The following is a 24,386-nucleotide window of genomic DNA, read 5'->3' as shown; positions in this document are numbered from 1 at the left end:
CAATCTTTCTTCTGTGTGCTTTTCAGAACAGTTTAGTCAATCTGGATCTCTGATCTTCCACCTTATATGACTGCTTGAGGTGCCTCCAAAAAATCCCATCTGTAAATAACATTATGGTCTCATTATGCTAAAATGATGAATTCGAAGACCTGTGTTCTGTGATTGACAGTTATTCTTGCAACACATACTCTTGTCAGCTGGATGTACTGCTCTTTGTGACCTTCAGTATAATCACTTTCACATCGCGAAACAGTTCACTTTAGCTGACACTAATAGGCATCTGGAATTACAGAAAAAGAAACCACTCAGTTACCAGTACCTGGACTGGTTGGCTGTGAATGATGACATCATTGAGATTTCCTGCCACGCTGCTATCGACCACATAATATTCTGACCTGTGGTGGCCTCACATACTTAAATAGTCACCTCAGTTTTCCTGAATTTGGTGGATCAGTGAGTGGTTGGTGACAGGGGTGGCTATAGTGTGATGCTGAGCAACCTCGTCCAAGGCCTCCAGCCCATGAGTCGATCTGCAGTTGATTGGCGTGAATAAAATAATGATATTGACTTCTTGCAGTGTAACAGTCGTCAAAAACTTCTTCTTCTTCTTCTTCTTCTTCTTCTGTAGTGCACAACATATCCAGGGCATTCATATTGAGTAGAGGAGTTGGTTGACCTACACTGATCAGATGCTAGGCTGTCATTTGATGGTGATGGTGTAAGCCTGAATTGGCCGAGTCCATTCTTCACGTGTACCTGGTCTAACAGTACTGGCTGCCACAAAATACGGTATCTCTCCTCCTGCAACCTAGATTATGCAAGAAGTGATATCATGGCTTTATCCACAACTGCCACAGGGGCCACTGTTGGGAGACCATCATACCTCTTTCATCTGATTCTTTGCTGTAGCATTTCCTCAGTGCACTGGCACCACTTGATGAAATTTTTCTGTTGTCGTGAAATTTTTTTACCTGAAGAGCTTGGTACATGTCTTCCGTGATCCTTTCATCAGACGTGGATTTTTTTTTTTCCAGCTTCTGTCCGTCTGGTTCACAATGTTGCAAAGGGTCAAAATCTTCTGTACATATGACTGTGTCATTTTGCCATGATGATGTGCTTGTTTTTGAATTGTTCTTTGGCTAAGCGGACTTGCTGCAGACTGCCACCAAATGTTTTTTATTCAGCTTGAAATTTGTCCCAGATACTGAGTTGTTCTTCATCATTCTTCAACCAGTGCTGGGCTGTGCTGTCCAAGTGAAAGTATACATTTACCAAACATACCATGTCATCCCACATGTTGTATCTGGTGATTTGGTCAAACCCATTCAGCCATCTTCTTAAGTCCCGACAGGAGTCTACAGAAAACATGAAGGCGGTTTGATATACAGTTGACATTGGTGTTTTGGAATGCATCTGCCTCCTGACTATATGGGATTTAGGAACAATGTGAGGTCTGGATAGTGGTTCCTGTCTGTGAAGGCGATGGCTTTTATGTTGCCTAATTGGAGCCATGGTGATCACATTTTGAAGTACCCAGCATCTCCACCATACAATAACACACCGAAACCAAAAAGAAGTCTAAAAACTGAAAACCTTGATGACAATGAAGTACGACACTTATCACTGGAGGCATGTTTATTACAGACACCAATGTACAGCAAGAACAGACATGACAAACTGGATGGAGAATGTAGCTATTTGTACAAACACTGAACAGATGAACATAAGAAATTCCAAATTACTAATAACTGCTAGTGGTTGGATTTGAACTGTTGATCCACAGCATGCCAAGCAGTGATTCTCACAACTACACTACAATGTATGCACCACAGCTTGCAGGAACATATACACTGTTTCAATTACAAAATTCTTCAGTGGAATACAAAAAGTTTGCCAGCAATATTACCTTTGAGGTTCTCTTAAACTTACTTCTTTTAGTGCCTGCTAGCAAATTATTGAAAATATGACATTATGACTTCATCTTTATATTATTCTTATTTCTAGAATGGATTCCATGAACTGATTTATTCTTTTGAAAATGTTTATCACATACTTCATGATGGAATAAATATAAATGGAAATAGTAGGTAGCATTACCAAATTCTTCACACAATTCTAGAATTCTCACCATAAGTAATTAATATTAAATGCTTTTGAAGTAACTCATGAAGCCTAGCTAAAGTTTTTATATATATCCAATAGTCACACATCATTATGGATGATGATGATGACAAAGAATCAGAAGATACTGCTTTGAAACAAGTTACGTTTTCACGAACGCAGTGTCTAAGCAGTTGGTATGTTAACCACAAAATCTGACAAAACAAATTACCTTTAAGGCAGTCTAGAGAACACCAGAAATGGATAATAAATGGGGCAGGTAGTCATCCATGTCCAATTTCAAAAATGTCATTGTGACATTTGTCATAAGAGGTGTAGGAAACCACAGAAAACCTAAATCCAGATGTCCATGAGATTAAATAAACAAATAAACTGATTTTGATGAAGTTTCTGATTCAAGTTGAAACTAAATATGTCCTTACAGCTACTGAGAAACAATGCACTAATTCAACACATGAAACATTATAAGCATCTAATGTGACATTCATCAGGGGAACAAAAAAGAACACTATCTCTGTTTATACACAACCAATTTGCATCTAAAAAATTGAGAAGGTATTGTGATACTATAGAATTATGCCATTCACCACATCACTGCACAAAATAATGAAACAAGTAAGAAAATATATACTTTCTTAGTAAAGTCCTACGTGCAGTACCAGGAAACTGATTCTAAGTGCCAATAAGGAAGTTTTTACAGGTTGGTTCCTGCAAAGAAGGAAACAGCAACCAGCCACTGTTAATGCAGTTATTTGTTCACATAAACAGAGCCATTACCAGTTTTGAACTGACATGTTCATCTTCAGATGGCTGTTCACATTTATATCACATTTGTTGTTGTTTACATTAGTAAAGGGGAAAAAGTCAACAGCTAATCTAAACAATAACAAATTTAATATAAATGTGAAGCTGTCTGAAGATGAACCTGTCAGTTTGAAACTGGTAACAGTGCTATCGCGCTGCCCCCATTAACTATGGACCTTGCCGTAGGCGGAGAAGCTTGTGTGCCTCAGTGAAGGGATATCTGCTGAAAAGTCAGATGAACACGTGGTTCCTGAAGAGGAGCAGCAGCCTTTCCAGCAGTTGCAGGAGCAACAGTCTGTAAGATTGGCTGATCTGGCCTTGTAACATCAACCAAAACGCCTTGCTGTGTGAGTACTGTGAACAGCTGAAAACAAGAGGAAACTAAAGCCCTAATTTTTCTCGAGGGCATGCAGCTCTACTGTATGATTAAATGATGGCAGCATCCCCTTGGGTAAAATATTCCGGAGGTCACATAGTTCCCCATTTGGATCTCTGGGCAGGGACTGCTCAGGAAGACTAAGTAATCATGAGATACAAAACTGGCATCCTACGGGTTGGAGGATAGAATGTTGGATACCTTAAACATGCAGGTAAGAAAATTTGAGAAGGGAAATGTTTAGGTTGAAGTCAGATACAGTGGGAATTAGTGAAGTTCAGTGGCAGGAAGAAAAGGACTTCTGATCAGGGTTATAAACACAAAATAAAATAGAGGTAACACAAAAGTAGTTTTAATAACAAATAAAAAAAACAGAACATGAATAAGCTACTATAAACAGCATAGTGAATGCACTATTGTAGCCAAGACAGAGACAAAGCCCACATCCACCACAGTAGTATGAGTTTATATGCAAACTAGCTATGCATATGAAAAAGACAATGAAGAAATATATGATGAGGTAAAAGGAATTATTCCGATAGTTAAGTGAGTTGAAAATTTATTAGTCACAGGGGGGTGTCTGAAATTTAATATTAGAAAAGGGAAGAGAAGGAAAAGTAGCAGTTGAATATGGACTGGGGAAAAGGAATGAAAGAGGAAGCCGACTGGTAGAATTTTGCACAGAGCATAATTTAATCACACTTGGTTTAAGAATCCTGAAAGAAGGCTGTATACATAGAAGAGGCAGAGACACTAAAAGGAAATTAGAAACTAATGTTACAGATTATTGGGACCAAACTGCTGAGGTCATCAGTCCCTAGGCTTACGCACTACTTAATCTAACTTAAACTAACTTACACTAATGGCAACACACACACCCATGTCCAAGGGAGGACTCTAATGTCCGACGGAGGGAGCCGCGCAAACCATGACGTGACGCCCGAGACCGCATGGCTACTCCGCACGTCGCACTAGAAGGTTTCAGTTTGATTATATAACGGTGGGACAGAGACTTAGGAACCAGGTTTTAAACTGTAAAATGTTTCCAGGGGCAGATATGGACTCTGACCACAATTTAATGGTTATGAACTGTGGATTAAAACTGAAGAAACTGCAAAAAGGTAGGAATTTAAGGAGATGGTACGTGGATAAACTGAAAGAACCAGAGGTAGTAGAGAGTTTCAGAGGGAGCATTAGGGAATGCTTGACAAGAACAGAGTAAAGGAATACAGTAGAAGAAGGACGGGTAGCTTTGAAAGATGAAATAGTGAAGGCAGCAGCAGATCAAGTAAGTAAAAATATGAAGACTAGTAGAAATCCTTGGGTAACACAAGAGATACTGAATTTAACTGATAAATGGAGAAAATACAAAAATGCAATAAATGAAGTAGGTGAAAAGGAGCACAAATGTCTAAAAAACAACAAGATCAACAGAAAGTGAAAAAATAAATAAGCAGGACCAGCTAGAGGACAAAGGTAGGGATGCAGAAGCACAGATCACTAGGAGTAAGATAGATGTCGCTTACAGGAAAAATAAAAGATCTTTGGAGAAAAGAGAACCAAGTCTATGAATATCAAGAGGTTGGAGAGAAAACCAGTCCTAAGCAAAGAAGGGAAAGCAGAATGGTGGAAGGCATATATAGAGGGTCTATATAAGGGTGATGTACTTGAGGGCAATATTATGTAAATTTAAGAGGATGTAGATGAAGGCGAGATGGGAGATATGATACTGTATGAAGAATTGGACAGAACACTGAAAAACGTATGTTGAAACAAGGCCCAGAAGTAGACAACATTTCGTTAACACTACTGATGGTCTTGTGAGAGCCAGCCATGACAAAACTCTTCCATCTGGTGAGCAAGATGTATGAGAAAGGCGGAACACCCTCAGACTTCAGGATGAATATAATAATTTCAATTTCAAAGAAATTAGTTGTTGACAGGTGTGAACACTATCAAACTACCAGCTTCACAAGTCATAGCTGCAAAATACTAACATGAATTATGAACAGAAAAATACAAAAACTGGTAGAAGTTGACCTCAGGGAACATCAATTTGGATCCCAGAGAAATGTTGTGTAAGAACATCTGAGGCAATACTGACCCTCTAATTTCCCAAAGAAGAGAGACTTATAGCCTTTGTAGACTTAGTGAAAGTTTTTGACAATGTTGACTGGAATACTCTCTTTCCTGTTCTAAAGGTGGTAGGGGTAAAACACAGGGAGTGTAAGGCTGTTGACGGTTTGTACAGAAACCAGATGGCAGTTAAGGGTCAAGGGGCATGAAAGGGAAATAGTGGTTTAAAAGGGAGTGTAGCAGGATTGTATCCTATCCCCAATGTTAGTCAATCTGTATATTGAGCAAGCAATAAAGGAAACAAAAGAAAAATTTGGAGTAGGAATTAAAGTCCAGGGAGAAGAAATAAATACTTTGAGGTTTGCCGATGACACTGTAATACGGTCACAGACAGCAAAGGACGTGGAATAGCAGTTGAATAGAATAGACAGTGTCTTGAAAGGAGGATATAAGGTGAACATCATCACAAGCAAAATCAGGATAATGGAATGTAGCCACATACAACCAGGTGAGGCTGAGGGAATTAGATGAAGAAATGAGACAACACAGTAGACAAGTTTTGCTATTTGGGCAGCAAAATAACAGATGAACATCAAAGTAGAGGGGATATAAAATGTACACTGACAATGGAAAGAAAAGCTTTTCTGAGGAAGAGACTTGTTAACATCTAGTAAGATTTACGTGTCAGGAAGTCTTTTCTGAAAGTTTTTGTATGGAGTGTAGCCATATATGGAAGGGAAACATGGATGACAAACAGTTTAGACATGAGGAGAATAGAAGCGTTTGAAATGTGGTGCTACAGATGAATGCTGAAGATTAGATGGGTGGATCATATAACTAAGGAGGGGGTACTGAATAGAATTGGAGATAAATTTGTGGCAAACCCTGACTCTAAAAAGGGATTGGTTGGTAGGACTCATTCTGCGAGATCAAGGGATCACAAATTTAGTGCTGAGGGATGTGTGAGTGGGGATGAGGGGCTAGGGATGGTGGGGAGGGGGTAAAAATTGTAGAGGGAGCTCGAGAGATGAATACCATAAGCAGATTCAGATGGATGTAGGTTGCAGGAGTTACTCTGAGATGAAGAGGCTTGCACAGAATAGAGTAGCGTGGAGCGCAGCATTAATACAGTCTTTGTACTGGAGATGACGACGACAATAACAACCACACTGCTTTTTGTGTAGATAAATAGCACTATTAAGAATAGCTGGTAGCCATTTTCTTCTTTGCAAAAATCATCTTTTATTTTGTATACAGCTACACACTCCAAACTGTATGTTTTCAAATAAATAGCAGAATGAAACATTTTGTTGAAAGTACCAGTAATACGGAGGCACTATGTTTTATTTGTGGCAATAAAAGTACAGATATACAACAACAGGTTTTTAACAAGTAGAACAGTAGGCAACAAAAACCACTTCTCACATCTTTTAAATTTTTGAACTCCAGAGGGAAGCCCAGCTCTGCACAGAGACTACGGCCATCTACTAACACATGTTTGGAAGACTTTCTCCAAGGATTTGGCACCTGGTTCGAGTCTAGAGCACTGAAAACATTTTGTGAAAATATGACACTTAGAACAAACTCCATTTCCACTCTTCATATGTTAGTGCATTGACAAATATATACATTGTTACTGCTTTCATTAAACTTCATTAGAATAATGAGAAAGTCACATTCAAAAGATAAGTCCATCAAGGAGTTTCAGTACCATTAAAAATATTTTCAGAAGCTCTAGAGAAAGTTTACAGTTCTCTAAATTGGGGAAAATGGCAGATTTTGAGTTATTTGTCTTTGGTTTGTCAATGGCATGGTCCTGTTTTCAGATAGACAACAGCAAATGGAAGACCTTAACAGAGCAAGTTTGAATGCAGCCTGAAAATAAATTGGCTGAAGTAATGTAGAATCATTTTGGAGATTTAGGATCAGATGGGGCAAATATAAACGAAAACCATATCAAAATTTTAATTGGAGAATTAAATGCCCAGTTAGGATGGGAAAAAGAGATAGTGAAATTGTCAGTACACAGAAGAATGAACAAAAATGGCATAAGTCTAATGGTATTACATAGAAACCCTAAAATTATCTCAAAAGTCAACATACATTATGAGAAGACCAAATAAACTCAAAACCTAGAAAAGCAAAAATTGGAAGAAAGGAAAATGGCAAATGCATCATTTTTGCATGGATAAAAAATACCACTGGGCAATTTACAATGTGGAAGCCCTGAGAGGAACAGACACCAGTTCACATCATTACTTGATTAAAGTAGAATTAAAGTCACTCCTTCGACAAAGAAAACATGCCACCCCAAAAAGAAGGGAAGGGAAGGGAACCCACGATATTCAGAAACTGATTTAACAAGGACTATGAAGAACAGACTAGAAATACAAATTACCAGATCTGCTAGAGGAAATAATTACTCAACTGAAACAATTTGTTTAACAAGTAGCCCCCCCCCCAAAAAAAAAAACAAGGAAAAAATACCAACTGTGGAATGGTGGACACGAAATATAAGACACCAAGTGTAGTTAAGGTATAAGAGTCAAACAGAAGAATCACACTTTGAACTTGCAAATTGAATAAAGATTACCAAGAAAATAATAAAGAGAGCTAAACATCAATAACAAAAAGACATCATTTTAATATTATAAAAAATAGTGAGAAAATAAACTCATTATATTACTACAAAATATTGAGAAGACAGCTCCAGAGACATGATCCTGCAACACTAATGCTAGAAGATGAAAACAATATGATCACTCACGGCAGTAGAGCAAAAGAAACAATTTTAGTACAATAATTCTACGAACTACTAAATTGTTAAGATCCCCATACCTTTTTCAAATCAACACAGAAATCCCAATAAAAACACCATCTGACACTATGAACTCAACAACAATCTATGAAGTCTACAAAGCTCAAGAACTTTAAAGCAAGTGGAGAAGCTCAAACATTTGCAGAATTGGGAAACAAGCAGCAGAACCAGCAAAGATATTATTACACCAATGCATGGTGCAAATATGGAACAAAGGAGAACTAGCAGAACATTGGACTACAGGTATAATACATCCATTAAACTAAAAAGGAGGAAAAATAAATCATGTAACATGGGATTGAACATAAGAAGGCTTAAAAAAATTCTGTCCAGTCACTGTAAAGATCAACAGATCAACTTGATCAGGAACTAAGAGGTTCTATCTATTGCTTGAGCCTTGTCCCATAATTACGCAGGATCAGCCATCGTTAATCGGATTTGGCATGTTAATGTTTAAGGGGTAGCCAGATACCCTTCCTGCCGCCACCACCCCATAACCCCCGGGATGGAATTAGTGTACCCCAACTGTCTGCGTCGAGTGTAATCCATGGAATAGTGTTCAGATGTCTGCAAGCCATGTAACTGAGGCGGAACGTGGGGACCAGCCCGGTATTCACCTAGCGGGATGTGGAAAAGATCAGGAACTGAGAGATTAACAAGGAGAATTTAGAACAAAACTTCCTGGCAGATTAAAACTGTGTGCTGGACCGAGACTCGAACTCGGGACCTTTGCCATTCCCGGGCAAGTGCTCTACTAACTGAGCTACCCAAGCACGACTCACGCCCCGTCCTGACAGCTTTACTTCAGCCAGTATCTTGCCTCCTACCTTCCAAGCTTTACAGAAGCTCTCCTGCAAAACCTGCAGAACTAGCACTCCTGAAAGAAAGGATATTGCGGAGACATGGCTTAGCCACAGCCTGGGGAGTTTCCAGAATGAGATTTTCACTCTGCAGCGGAGTGTGCGTCGATATGAAACTTCCTGGTAGATTAAAACTGTGTGCTGGACCGAGACTCAAACTCTGGAGAATTTGTTAATCACTTCAAAATTAATAATAGCTGTCTGTCGAGAAAAATACAAACAACATGTCAAACATTGTAGTCTTCAAAAAAACCTATTATTATATCCACAGTTCTTCAGTGTTGGGCATATTAAGAAATTTGAGATTTCATCCCAAATTAATAAACACAATAAAATTGAGCCTCAACAACACCAAATACAAAGCAAAATTCAGAGGAGAACTAACAGAGCTGCTTAAAATTATAACAGGACTAAGGCAGGATGATGGTCTATCGCCACTGCTTTTCAACTTTTATCTAGAATACTTGATCAGAGAACAATACATGGAAAATCCTAAGAAAATACTAACTAGAACCAAGAAAGCTCAAATAAATTTAAATTGCTTAGGATTCACACACAAATTATCATTACTAACTAATAACATACAAGAAGTCAGAAAATGTATATATAAAAATTAAAAAACAACCAGAGTTAACATTGCACGCATGATCAAGGCCAAGGACACCAAATAATAAGCCAAAAAATATGGCACGAAAAATAGGACTCTAGATATCATTTGAAAAGACAGAGTGTGGTAAAAGGCCACTGGTAACAAACCATGTAACAGTAAACAACTGGAAAGCAAAAATAGTGAAACAGCTTAAATATCTGGGAGAAATTATAGCAGAACTTGATCAAATAGCTGCTTGGCAGGAAAGAAGTAATAAAATGTTAAAGTCTCAGAAACTAACATGGTCTACATACAACAAAAAATGTCTGCCAATTAAATCAAAATATACACACTAGAAGGCTGTAGTTCAGCCTGAGGTACTATTTGCAATTGAAACTATTTTTGAAGGCATTCAGAGAAGTTTAATCAACAAAATTCTTTAATCAGACAGTAGAATAGCTAGAACATTTATAAATAAAAAGTATCAAAAACAGATATAATTGAAAGTAGTGCCAAATGAAGAAGTGTACAAAGAACTGGAACCTATTACATTGTTATATGTAAGAAGCGGGTTTCTTCCTTTGGCCACATCATTAGTACACCAGAATCCAGATTAACAACAAGAATCACAGAGAAACTCTGGAAACTGAAACAATATGTAGTATGGACCAAGGAAATTAGAGAGAATATAGAAGAACTAGAAATAACACTGGCTGATCTGCAAAACCAAACAGGAAATCAAGAAATGGAAAAATAAGATGATATTAAATCAAAAATGAACAAACAATGCACAGTGAAGAGTATTCACAGATCAAAAAGATCAGAATGAATCAAAAGATATTGGGTAACCCAGAAAGAATGAAATACAGTTACTGAAGATGATCAGTGAATGACTGACTGAAGTGGGGGAGTGAGGTAAATCAAGTAAAATAAAATAACAGGGCATCAAAAAGAAACTGTGCAGTTTAACAATGAAATAACAGGACTATTTGATGAGTTTTTTTATATTTAGGGCAGTTTAAGACAAATACCGAATAGGCAGAAATAAAATAATTGCCATAAACAGAAAAACAAAAATGGCCCAGAATGCTTTTTGTTAACTAAGGAGTTTTGAAAACCGGTTTGCATAAGTGTCTGAAATGGAAAGTTTACAATCAGAGTGTGTGGTCAATTTTGAGCTATGGCAGTGAGAAGGATTTTAATGCAAAATCCATAACAAAACAGTGTTTCTAGATAGAGATGGATTTATTTCCATTTTCTTTGCACAATCATGGCTTTTGCAAATGTCAGAGATAGAGATAGAGAGAGAGGTTTACAAGCAATGGGTGAGACAGGACAGGAAAACAAATGATTCACAGAACAGACTGGAATGGAGGGTATGATCAGGACGTAACAAAAATGAAACAAAGGTATGCAGAAGATTCCAAAACAAAAGAAAAGACTGATGTAATAACCTTTCAGTTCATGGGTAGATGACACTAACATGCATACAGGAGAAACATCGATTAAACCATACTGCATGTAAAAGAATAGAGGACACCTTCAATCAAGAAATGATTTGAAATGGCTGAGGAAACCTTCTCCAAATAATTTATTACATCTTTCTTACAATGTGGCTCAAATTCTGAAGCACAGTACAAGACTTTCAACGAAACTACACCTCAGCAGTTTGAGTGTTCAGCACAATACTTGTAATTTAGGTATCACTGAGTGTGAGACAGTTTGTGAAGTGCAAGGCAATGAATTTGTCGATGAATGGAACAAAGAAGGTGATACTCTGACATCATTGGCACAGTGTGCTGGTCTCAAGAAGTGCAGAGCACTCAATCCACAATGACTTATCACATGTCATCATCTTATGCATAAATTTGAGAGTTTGGTGTTTAGGACAGGGTATTCACTCTCAGTCTGATGATCAGGAACTTTATCTGGAACTACTTGTCACAAACTGTGACCATCCCCACATCTACATTCATGGCCACAACAGTTCCTTCCATCACTAGAGTACAAAACAGCAATTCCTGGGTTTGTTATACTTTCAAAAACTGGATACCTTAATGACAGAGATACATAAAATGTAATGACTAACAGGTCAAATGAAAGTTTTTGATACACTCAAATATAGCAATGTTTCTTCCAATATTCCCTTACGAGACTCCCATTTATTAGTTTTAAGTGAAGCACTTTATAAAGTGCCAAATATTAAAAACACTGTACAGATATGTAGTAGATGTTTTGTGTTTTACAAATATTCATAGTAATTACATTGTTTGGTAAGAATTTTGTGTCTTTAGAGACTTTATAACTTTGACATTAGCTTTACCACTAATTATATCCGTAACAAGCATACTTATAATTCAATGTTTTGGCAAGTGTTGGCACAATACTCGCAGAGGTTAGCTATCTTACCATATAAATGTGACACTTTTCCACTTTTATTTAGCTTCTGAATTTACTTACCATTTCATTATATGGGCTAAAAGTTTATTTTATCTTACCTGTCTCAGCCAGCAACCAAAATGATTTACAAAAATCCACTGATGCATGTTGTGAGATGTTAACAATCCTCCTGGCTCTCAATTCTGGGTCCACAGCAAATTTTCCACCTTCAAGAGAAACATCATTATAATGATTTACATATAGAACATGCAAAAAATATCATTAACAACAATATGTATATATATATATATATTAAAAACAAAGATTCCATGACTTACCAAAAGGGAAAGTGCTGGTAGATAGGCACAATAAAAAAAAACACGCAAGCATACACACAAAATTTCGAGCTTTCGCAACCCACAGTTGCTCCGTCAGGAAAGAGGGAAGGAGAGGGAAAGATGAAAGGATGAAAGGATGTGGGTTTTAAGGGAGAGGGTAAGGAGTCATTCCAATCCCGGGAGCGGAAAGAAAGCAGGTGTTGACAGATGTGAAAATTACCGAACTCTCAGTTTAATAAGTCACAACTGCAAAATACTAATGCGAATTCTTTACAGACGAATGGAAAAACTGGCAGAAGTTGACCTCGCCGAAGATCAGTTTGGATTCTGCAGAAATGTTGGAACACGTGAGGCAATACTGACCCTACGACTTATCTTAGAAGTTAGATTAAGGAAAAGCAAACCTACATTTCTAGCATTTGTAGACTTGGAGAAAGCTTTCGACAATGTTGACTGGAATACTCTCTTTCAAATTCTAAAGGTGGCAGGGGTAAAATACAGGGAGCAAAAGACTATTTATAACTTGTACAGAAACCAAATGGCAGTTATAAGAGTTGAGGGGTATGAAAGGGAAGCAGTGGTTGGGAAGGGAGTGAGACAGGTTTGAAGCCTCTCCCCATTGTTATTCGATCTGTATATTGAGCAAGCAGTAAGGGAAACAAAATAAAAATTTGGAGTAGGTATTAAAGTTCATGGAGAAGAAATAAAAACATTGAAGTTCGCCGATATAGTAATTCTGTCAGAGACAGCAAAGGACTTGGAAGAGCAGATGAATGGAATGGACAGTGTCTTGAAAGGAGGATATAAGATGATCATCAACAAAAGCAAAACGAGGATAATGGAATGTAGTTGAATTAAGTCGGGTGATGGTGAGGGAATTAGATTAGGAAATGAGACACTTAAAGTAGTAAATGAGTTTTGCTATTTGGGGAGCAAAATAACTGGCGATGGTCAAAAGTAGAGAGGATATAAAACGTAGACTGGCAATGGCAAGGAAAGCGTTTCTGAAGAAGAGAAATTTGTTAACATCGAATATAGACTTAAGTGTCAGGAAGTCTTTTCTGAAAGTATTTGTATGGAGTGTAGCCATGTATGGAAGTGCAACATGGACGATAAATAGTTCGGACAAGAAGAGAATAGAAGCTTTCGAAATGTGGTGCTACTGAAGAATGCTGAAGATTAGATGGGTAGATCACATAACTAATGAGGAGGTATTGAATAGAATTGGTTAGAAGAGGAATTTGTGGCACAACTTGACTAGAAGAAGGGATCGGTTGGTAGGACATGTTCAGAGGCATCAAGGGATCACCAATTTAGTACTGGAGGGCAGCATGGAGGGTAAAAATCATAGAGGGAGACCAAGAGATGAATACACTAAGCAGATTCAGAAAGATGTATCTGCAGTAGGTACTGGGGGATGAGGAAGCTTGGACAGGATAGAGTAGCATGGAGAGCTGCATCAAACCAGTCTACCACCACCACAACAACAACATACTACACAGTTCAACTGCTGTGTCAAATGTTCACTTTTACATAAAGAACTGACTCCCCATTATTTTTGCTCAGGTGTTGTACAGTGATTTTATATTCTACTTGATTGCACATAATTTTCCTAGGCTATATTTCCTATGTGTTACAGATCTGAAGATGGTTGCAGATTTCAAGTAAAACTAGTTATTGAACTTTAATTATGGTAGGAAAACTATGGTCTTGGCATTAAAAGTATTTACTTTTTAAATTGTTGTAAACTACTTTTATTGACATCTGAATGATCTGCTCGCAAAGGCAACAAACACACCACCACTTCATCAGGCAATGAAAGCGACTTTATATTCTTGGATTTATATTCTTGGGATTTGGGAGGAAGGCGGCAATTATAACAGTCAACATGAAGTGTTCTGAATGGTGTCAACTTAATGATTGGTTCTTTGATCCAGCAGCAAACTTATCTGTCCCCTACCATAGCAGATCTACTAGGGGACTCATAACATTCTAATTTATGTAGGTTAAGTATTAATCATGAGTTTGGTACATCTGTGGTCTGAGGTGCCACCCCACAATGTCAGTTTGGTTGGTTGATTTAAAAGGGGGAGGGGGGGGGAGGACCAAACAGCTAGTCAGCTAGGTCATCGGTCCCTCATTCCGATTAACATAATTCCACAAGGTTGGGAGTAAAATAATCGAGACATAAAAAACACAGCTGGAAGAAATGAGAAAACCACAAGAATGACAGAAGGGCAATAAACACTAAAATGGACAGTCAGACAAGAAAACCACAGAGAGACGTAAGAAACATGTAGAAGAGACCAAAACAAGAGTGCAGATTACCATGGCTGGTTGACCATGAGTATAAAAAAGAGAAGCCAGCCACTCTGCGACACATTAAAACCTCCACCCTAAAAGCACTAAGGTGGAGGAAACACAAGGACAATGGACATGCACTAAAACTTAGATCAAATGATAAAACCCACCCTCATGAATAAAAAGTAAAACTAAAGCTGCTATTGAGGCACTGTTGCCCAACACTGAAGAGAGGATGCTGGGAAAGTGAAAAGTCCGCCACAGAGGGGCTAAAAGTGGGCAGTCCATCAAGAGGTGGACAACTGTCATTTGTGAGCGATAGCGACACCAAGGTGGGTCCTCACGATGGAGGAGGTAAGCATGCGTTAGCCAGGTATGGCCAATGTGGAGTCGGCAGAGGACAATTGATTCCCTGCAAGAGGACTGCATGGAAGACCTCCCCACATTCGTAGTCTCCTTAATGACATGCAGTTTGTTTTGCATACTGTTATGCCATTTCGTCTCCCAAAGCCAAAAAACCTTGCAGCATTAAGAAAGAACGCCAGTCAGTTTCGGAGAGGCCCATCTCCAGAAGTGGTTTCCGCATAGCCTGTTTGGCCAGCCTGTTCGTAAGTTCATTACCTGGGCTTTCAACATGTCCTGGGATCCACACAAACACCATTGAAAGACAGGACAGTTCCAGGGCATAGCTGGACTCCTGAATGGACGCTACCAAAGTATGGTGATGGTAACACTGATTGATAGCTTGTAGGCTGCTCAAGGAATCAGTACACAGGAGAAATGACTTGCCAGGGCATGAGTGGATGTGTTCAAGAGCATGAGATATGGCCACCATCTCTGCAATGAAAAGACTGCAGCCATCTGGCAAGGAGTGCTGCTCAATATGTCCTCCATGAACATACGCAAAGCCTATGTGACTATCAGCCACTGAGCCATCAGCGTAAACCACTTGGAGGTGTATGTGAATGGACCTCGAGGAGAGGTGGTAATGGAAAGGACTCCACTTCAGACAGAAGGAACCGGATGCGGACCGCAATCATAAGCCATGACCTGGGCTGCCGATGCAGGAGATTAACTGCTGTAGCTGGGAAAAGGAGATGGTAATTCGGATGCGCAGAACTAAGAATGTGTGCAATGTAACTGTTCAGCAGTTCTGCATGGCCAACCGGGACACTGGTCACCGGACTCATTCTAAAAGCTCCTGTCATTAGGTGAATGCCACAGTGGTGTACTGGGTCGAGTAAACAGAATGCTGAGGGTGCCACAGAACTGTAAATCAGACTCCCATAATTGAGGTGGGATTGAACAAATGCTCTATAGAGCTGCAGCAGTGTAGAGCGATCTGCACTCTAGTTAATGTTTCTCAGGCAGCAGAGGGCATTGAGGTGCTGCCAGCACTTATACTTAAGCTTACGAAAGTGAGGGAGCCAAGTCAATTGGGCATACCAAGAATCAATATGTCTCCAATACAGTGAGTCAATTGTCATTAAGGCAAAATTCTGGGTCCAGATGAATGGTACGACACTGGCAGAAGTGCATGACACATGACTTTGTAGCTGAAAACTGGAAGCCGGGGCTAGAGCCCATGACTGCGCCTTGTGGATGACTCCCTGTAGGTGACACTCAGCAACTCCAGTACTGGAGCAGTAGTACGAAATTCAGAAGTCGTCTGTAACAAAGAAGGTGAGACAGAGGGTCTAACAGCTGCTGCCAGACTTAATGACCACTAAATACAGAGAGACACACACTACAACCCAACCGCCGACATACCATAGGTTCCAGCAGCTTTAAAACAAAGTTGGTGAGGCTGATGTGCCTATCCACAGCAAATGGGTTTTTATCAGGTTTGAGCACTGGAATGATGGTGCTCTCCTGCCATTGGGATGAAAAGACACCATCACACCAGATCCAGTTGAAGATGACCAGGAGATTTCACTTGTAATCATATGCAGAGCGCTCGAGCAGAGCGCTCGAGCAGAGCGCTCGAGCAGAGCGCTCGAGCAGAGCGCTCGAGCAGAGCGCTCGAGCAGAGCGCTCGAGCAGAGCGCTCGAGCAGAGCGCTCGAGCAGAGCGCTCGAGCAGAGCGCTCGAGCAGAGCGCTCGAGCAGAGCGCTCGAGCAGAGCGCTCGAGCAGAGCGCTCGAGCAGAGCGCTCGAGCAGAGCGCTCGAGCAGAGCGCTCGAGCAGAGCGCTCGAGCAGAGCGCTCGAGCAGAGCGCTCGAGCAGAGCGCTCGAGCAGAGCGCTCGAGCAGAGCGCTCGAGCAGAGCGCTCGAGCAGAGCGCTCGAGCAGAGCGCTCGAGCAGAGCGCTCGAGCAGAGCGCTCGAGCAGAGCGCTCGAGCAGAGCGCTCGAGCAGAGCGCTCGAGCAGAGCGCTCGAGCAGAGCGCTCGAGCAGAGCGCTCGAGCAGAGCGCTCGAGCAGAGCGCTCGAGCAGAGCGCTCGAGCAGAGCGCTCGAGCAGAGCGCTCGAGCAGAGCGCTCGAGCAGAGCGCTCGAGCAGAGCGCTCGAGCAGAGCGCTCGAGCAGAGCGCTCGAGCAGAGCGCTCGAGCAGAGCGCTCGAGCAGAGCGCTCGAGCAGAGCGCTCGAGCAGAGCGCTCGAGCAGAGCGCTCGAGCAGAGCGCTCGAGCAGAGCGCTCGAGCAGAGCGCTCGAGCAGAGCGCTCGAGCAGAGCGCTCGAGCAGAGCGCTCGAGCAGAGCGCTCGAGCAGAGCGCTCGAGCAGAGCGCTCGAGCAGAGCGCTCGAGCAGAGTGCTCGACAATCACATTTGCGTTGGCCGATAACAAGCCATTTATGGTAACACCGGGAACAGATGTTGGGGGTCTGGTACCCGAACAGACGTTTAATCTTTGCCCAGACTGGGGAAGGTGACCTATGGCACCCAATGGTTGAGACGTTATCTCTCCAAACACTCCTGCTTTCGCTAAGTTGGTGCACACTTGCACTGAGCCGTTTAAAGACTATGAGGTGCTCCAGGAAAGAGGGCCGCTTAAGCTGCTGTAAAGCTAGCCAACGCACTGTAATTGCTTCAGCGACTTCGGGCGAGCACCAAGGGATTGCCTTACACCTCTGGCACCCTAAAGAGCAAGGGATTGCATTTTCTGCCGCAGAAACAATTATTGTAGTCACCTGCTTAACCACCACATCAATGTTACCATGTGGGAGAGATTCAACAATGACAGCAGAAGTGAAAGTTTCCCAGTCCGCCTTGTTTAAAGCCCATCTGGGCAAGGGTCTGTGGGCCTGATGCTAGGGCATTGAAAGGAAGATGGGGAAGTGGTCACTACCACACAAGTCATCATGTGCTCTCCAGTGGATTGATGGGGGAAGTCCTGAGCTGCAAAGTGATAAATCAATGGCTGAGTAACTACCATGAGCCACACTGAAATGTAAGGTGGCCCCAGTATTTAAGAGGCAGAGGTCGAACTGGAACAGTAAGGTTTCGACATTTCTGCCTCGGCCAGTAAGCACGGTGCCACCCCACAAGGGGTTAAGGGCATTGAAATTTCCCAAAAGTAGGAAAAGTTTAGGGAGTTGATCAATCAGTGCAGCTAATACATTCATTCAGGTGTACCGCACCATCTGGAGTAAGATATACATTGCACACAGTTATTTCCTGCATCATCCTTATTCTGGCTGCCACAGTTTCAAGAGGGGTTTGAAGGGGCACAGGTTCACTACAGACTGAGTTTAGGACATAAACGCAAACTCCACCTGACACACTATTATTGTGCTCCCTGCCGCCGTTGGATAAGCAGCTGCAGCAGCAAGTCGTATAACCCTAGCTTACTTATTTGTTAGATAGTTTAATTAATTTCTTTTTGTGTTTTTGGGTACTTGCATTGTTTAATTCATATATTTCTGGCGTATTATAGTATTTGACAGTTGTAGCATCGCGCTTTAGTGTTTACTTTGTAGATTCTTATTTAAATTGCGTGTGAGTTTCGTATAGGAGGTGCAATTTCGAGTTATAGTTACTGTAATCGTAAATTCAGCAGATTGTAGCGCAGTCGTTAGGCATTTGTACAGGTTAGATGATACATTCTTTGCGTGTTTCGCTTGCGTTATCTAGGCACGGACTCGTGTTTCAGTAACTGTTGTTCAACATCGATTAGAATGGACAGGGACTGCGATTGCTGTGTTCGGATGAGGGCTGACTTGGCATCCCTTCACTCACAGCTGCAATCGGCGCTGACTTCGGTCGCGCAGCTTGAGGCTGTTGCCAATGGGCACCACTGTGGGGAGCCGGACTTGGGTATCACGGGATGTCAACCTCATCCCGCCTGTCCCCAGATCGGTCTGCCGCAGTGGTTGCCCCGGTTGCTGCCCGCAGAGGGGCTGAGCCCTCGCCTGTGGTTGATAGGGAGGTCGTTCCAAGGCATTGAAGGCAGCGAAAGGCGTCCCCGGAGGCTGATCAGAAACCCTCCCCGGAGCGTCTGACAAACCGGTTTCAGGCACTGTCTCTGGCTGAGCCAGATGCAGCTGCCTGCCCTGTTTCAGAGGATCATTCTCAGCCTTCAAGGTCCGGGCAATCGCAGAGGGTGGGCTTACTGGTAGTTGGGAGCCCCTTAGGGATACGGCGGCTAAGGAGAGGAAGAAATCCAGTGTGCACTCCGTGTGCATTCCGGGAGGAGTCATTCCTGATGTGGAAAGGGTCCTTCCGGATGCCATGAAGAGCACAGGGTGCAGCCAGCTGCAGGTGGTGGCACATGTCGGCACTAATGACGTGTGTCGCTTTGGATCTGAGGAAATTCTCTCTGGATTCCAGCGGCTATCTGATTTGGTGAAGGCTGCCGGTCTTGCTTACGAGATGAAGGCAGAGCTCACCATCTGCAGCATCGTTGACAGAACCGACTGTGGACCTTTGGTGCAGAGCCGGGTGGAGGGTCTGAATCAGAGGCTCAGACGGTTTTGCGACCGTATTGGCTGCAGATTCCTTGACTTGCGCCATAGGGTGGTGGGGTTTCGGGTTCTGCTGAATAGGTCAGGAGTTCACTACACTCAGCTGGCGGCTACACGGGTAGCGGAGGCTATGTGGCGTGGACTGGGCAGTTTTTTAGGTTAGAAGGCCTCGGGAAAGTGCGGGATGGGCTGCTATGTCAAAGGGTGCTTGGCAATTACAGGACGTGCTTGGATCAAGGAACAGTCGGAATTATAGCTGTAAATTGTTGTAGTTGCGCTGGAAAAGTCCCTGAGCTTCAAGCGCTAATAGAAAGCACAGAAGCTGATATCGTTATAGGTACAGAAAGCTGGCTAAAGCCTGAAATAAGTTCTGCAGAAATTTTTACGAAGTCTCAGACGGTGTTCAGGAAAGATAGATTAGGCAGAATTGGTAGTGGAGTGTTTGTGTCTGTCAGTAGTGGTTTATCTTGTAGTGAAGTCGAAGTAGATACTCCGTGCGAATTGGTGTGGGTGGAGGTTATACTTAACAGCCGAATTAAGTTAATAATTGGCTCCTTCTACCGACCCCCAGACTCCGATGATACAGTTGCGGAACAGTTCAGAGTTTGTCTCGTAACAAATAAATACCCCACTCATACAGTTATAGTTGGTGGGGACTTCAACCTACCCTCAGTATATTGGCAAAAATACTTGTTCAAAACTGGTGGTAGGCAGAAAACGTCTTCCGAGATTGTCCTAAATGCTTTCTCCGAAAATTATTTCGAGCAGTTAGTCCATGAACCCACGCGAATTGTAAATGGTTGCGAAAACACACTTGACCTCTTAGCCACAAACAATCCAGAGCTGATAGAGAGCATCATGACTGATACAGGGATTAGTGATCACAAGGTCATTGTAGCTAGGTTCAATACCATTTCTTCCAAATCCATCAGAAACAAACGCAAAATAATTTTATTTAAAAAAGCGGATAAAGTGCCACTAGAAGCCTTCCTAAAAGACAATTTCCATTCCTTCCGAACTGACTATGCGAATGTAGACGAGATGTGGCTCAAATTCAAAGATATAGTAGCAACAGCAATTGAGATATTCATACCTCAAATTGGTAAGAGATGGAACGGATCCCCCGTGGTACACAAAAAAGGTCCGAACGCTGTTGCAGAGGCAACGGAAAAAGCACGCGAAGTTCAGAAGAATGCGAAATCCCGAAGATGGTCTAAAATTTACAGACGCGTGAAATTTGGCACGTACTTCGATGCGAGATGCCTTTAATAGGTTCCACAACGAAACATTGTCTCGAAATTTGGTACAAAATCTGAAGAAATTCTGGTCGTATGTAAAGTACACAAGTGGCAAGACGCAGTCAATACCTTCGCTGCGCAGTGCCGATGGTACTGTTACCGACGACTGTGCCGCTAAAGCGGAGTTATTGAACGCAGTTTTCCGAAATTCCTTCACCAGGGAAGACGAATGGAATATTCCAGAATTTGAAACACGAACATCTGTTAGCATGAGTCTCTTGGAAGTAGATACCTTAGAGGTTGCGAAGCAACTCAAATCGCTTGATACGGGATAGTCTTCAGGTCCAGATTGTATACCGATTAGGTTCCTTTCAGATTACGCTGATACTATAGCTCCCTACTTAGCACTCATATACAACCGCTCGCTCACCGATAGATCTGTACCTACAAATTGGAAAATTGTGCAGGTCGCACCAGTGTTCAAGAAGGGTAGTAGGAGTAATCCATTTAACTACAGACCTATATCATTGACGTCGGTTTGCAGTAGGGTTTTGGAGCATATACTGTATTCAAACATTATGAATCACCTCGAAGGGAATGATCTATTGACACGTAATCAGCATGGCTTCAGAAAACATCGCTCTTGTGCAACGCAGCTAGCTCTTTATTTGCATGAAGTAATGGCCGCTATCAACAGGGGATCTCAAGTTGATTCCATATTTCTAGATTTCCGGAAAGCTTTTGACACCGTTCCTCACAAGCAACTTCTAATCAAGCTGCGGAGCTATGGGGTATCGTCTCAGTTGTGCGACTGGATTCGTGATTTCCTGTCAGGAAGGTCGCAGTTCATAGTAATAGACGGCAAATCATCGAGTAAAACTGAAGTAATATCAGGTGTTCCCCAGGGAAGCGTCCTGGGACCTCTACTGTTCCTGATCTATATAAATGACCTGGGTGACAATCTGAGCAGTTCTCTTAGACTGTTCGCAGATGATGCTGTAATTTACCGTCTAGTAAGGTCATCTGAAGACCAGTATCAGTTGCAAAGCGATTTAGAAAAGATTGCTGTATGGTGTGTCAGGTGGCAGTTGACGCTAAATAACGAAAAGTGTGAGATGATCCACATGAGTTCCAAAAGAAATCCGTTGGAATTCGATTACTCGATAAATAGTACAATTCTCAAGGCTGTCAATTCAACTAAGTATCTGGGTGTTAAAATTACGAACAACTTCAGTTGGTAGGACCACATAGATAATATTGTCGGGAAGGCGAGCCAAAGGTTGCGTTTCATTGGCAGGACACTTAGAAGATGCAACAAGTCCACTAAAGAGACAGCTTACACTACACTCGTTCGTCCTCTGTTAGAATATTGCTGCGCGATGTAGGATCCTTACCAGGTGGGATTGACGGAGGACATCGAAAGGGTGCAAAAAAGGGCAGCTCATTTTGTATTATCACGTAATAGGGGAGAGAGAGAGTGGCAGATATGATACACGAGTTGGGATGGAAGTCATTGCAGCATAGACGTTTTTCGTCGCGGCGAGACCTTTTTACGAAATTTCAGTCACTAACTTTCTCTTCCGAATGCGAAAATATTTTGTTGAGCCCAACCTACATAGGTAGGAATGATCATCAAAATAAAATAAGAGAAATCAGAGCTCGAACAGAAAGGTTTAGGTGTTCGTTTTTCCCGCTCGCTGTTCGGGAGTGGAATAGTAGAGAGATAGTATGATTGTGGTTCAATGAACCCTCTGCCAAGCACTTAAATGTGAATTGCAGAGTAGTCATGTAGATGTAGATTATAATTTCTATAGTTCCTATAATATCCCTTATAGCCATGGAAGGCAGGGATCCACTTTGCCAGGAACCAGGTTTCCTTTATGGCAATGCAGATGTAAAGCTTAACGCTTGCCGTAGCTCAGACAGGAGGTGGAAAAAAACCGCCGCAATTCCACTGTAGGACGATGTGATCATGAGACTGGTAAGGATGGAACACTCAATGAGGTAGTCTACGCCTCAGGGTCACCTGCTTCCACCATATGAGTACCTGTGCGATCGAAATCCATTTTTTCTGAGTGTCTGGTGAGATCTAGGTCTTCAGCAGACGCCAAAATCTCCACCCCATCCTCAGACACCAAGCTTGTAGGTAGTGGTGGTGTGGGTGCCATTGCAATGTCCTTTGTCTTAGGGGTTTTCTTTTTGGATTTATCTTGCTGCTCCTTGGGCTTCCCTGGCTGGGAGTACTTCACTGGCTCAGTCGCCAGGAGTGAGGAAGAGTGCGAATCCCTATGAGCAGCTGTTTTAAGCTCTTCAGCCACTGGCAAGTGTCATCTTCCTCACTAGCAGAAACCTGGGAAGGGAATGACCCAAGGAACCCCTTCCTAGAGAGAGAAGCTGAAAAAGACTTATGTTTCTCCGGTTTAGAAGTGGGGGACGGACATCCTTTATGGTTAGGGGGTGTTGCTCCTGAAGTAGGTGGTGCAGGAGAAGCAGAGAGGGAAATGCCCCCCACCATCAAGGGGGTAGGTGTAGTCTTCTGGCTCTGAGAGGTGACTGGGGTTGGCAGAGCTGATGGTGCCAGAACTATTGTAGCAGCGGTGTAAGACAATGTCGTACACACAGGATGCATGCGTTCAAATTTTCTCTTAGCCTCAGTGTAGGTCAGTTAGTCCAAGGTCTTGTACTCCATGATTTTCCTTTCCTTCTGGAGAATCCTGCAGTCTGGTGAGCAAGGCAAGTGGTACTCTCCGCAGTTGACACAGATGGAAGGCAGTGCATATGGAGTATTGGGATGTGATGGGCATCCGCAATCTCAACATATGATGCTGGAAGTACAGTAGGAAGACATATGGCTGAGCGTCCAGTACTTAAAGCATCACATTGGGGGAGGGATATAGGACTTCACATCACAGCAGTAGACCATTACCTTGAACTTCTCTGACAATTTATCACCCCCAAGGCTAAGATGAAGTCACCGGTGGCAACCTGGTTATCCCTTGGACCCCAGTGGGTCCGCATCACATTGTCAGACACCAAAAGAAGGTCCCTGTGAAATTTAATACCCTGGACCGTATTTAAGCTCTTATGGGGCGTGATGGTTACAGGAACATGCCCCAGCTTGTCACAAGCTAGTAATGCCTGTGATTGGGCAGAGGATGCTGTTTTGATGAAGACTGACCAGGATCTCATTGCGGACAAGCCCTCCACCTCCACAAACTTGTCCTCTAAATGCTCCATAGAAAACTGAGGATTCATTGTCATGAAAGATTCTCCATCAGCTCTCAAACATACAAGGTACAGGTGTGAATAAGATGCACTGCCATCCTGAGCCTGACGTTCCTTCCATTGTCTGGCCAGGGAGGGGAATGATTTTGGGTCATACTTCTGTGCGTTAAATTGAGCTCGTGAACACTTAGAGCTGCTCGGGTTCCACCACCAGCAAGAGATGCTTCATCGCGCGTCACCCCCAATGATAACACCCACTCCGACCAGGGGTCCTCCCCACAGGTGCCACCCAGCCCCAGCAAAGGCCACCTGACAGGATGGCCATTGTCGGGGAACCCGATGCCCCCGGGGGATGGGCATCTA

At 42.3% G+C, this 24,386-nt stretch overlaps 1 protein-coding gene across 4 annotated transcripts in view; it reads right to left on the bottom strand.

Annotated features, from left to right (window-relative positions):
* The window catches only part of LOC126320573 (hormone-sensitive lipase-like), a 126,768-nt gene that overhangs the window by 81,374 nt on the left and 21,008 nt on the right, over nt 1–24,386 (bottom strand). For all 4 annotated transcript variants that reach the window (XR_007558148.1, XM_049994039.1, XM_049994047.1 and 1 more), the window contains exon 4: nt 12,143–12,250. Coding sequence is in view for 3 of the 4 variants with exons in the window: in XM_049994039.1 (XP_049849996.1) it covers nt 12,143–12,250 (108 nt within the window). In the remaining variant the exon portion in view is untranslated. The remainder of the gene's footprint in view (nt 1–12,142; nt 12,251–24,386) is intronic.

Source organism: Schistocerca gregaria, chromosome 2 (assembly GCF_023897955.1).
Source record: "Schistocerca gregaria isolate iqSchGreg1 chromosome 2, iqSchGreg1.2, whole genome shotgun sequence".
Taxonomy (NCBI): Eukaryota; Metazoa; Arthropoda; class Insecta; order Orthoptera; family Acrididae; genus Schistocerca; species Schistocerca gregaria.
The sequence above is the reverse complement of the archived record's forward strand: the minus strand, read 5'-3'. Positions and strand labels throughout refer to the sequence as shown.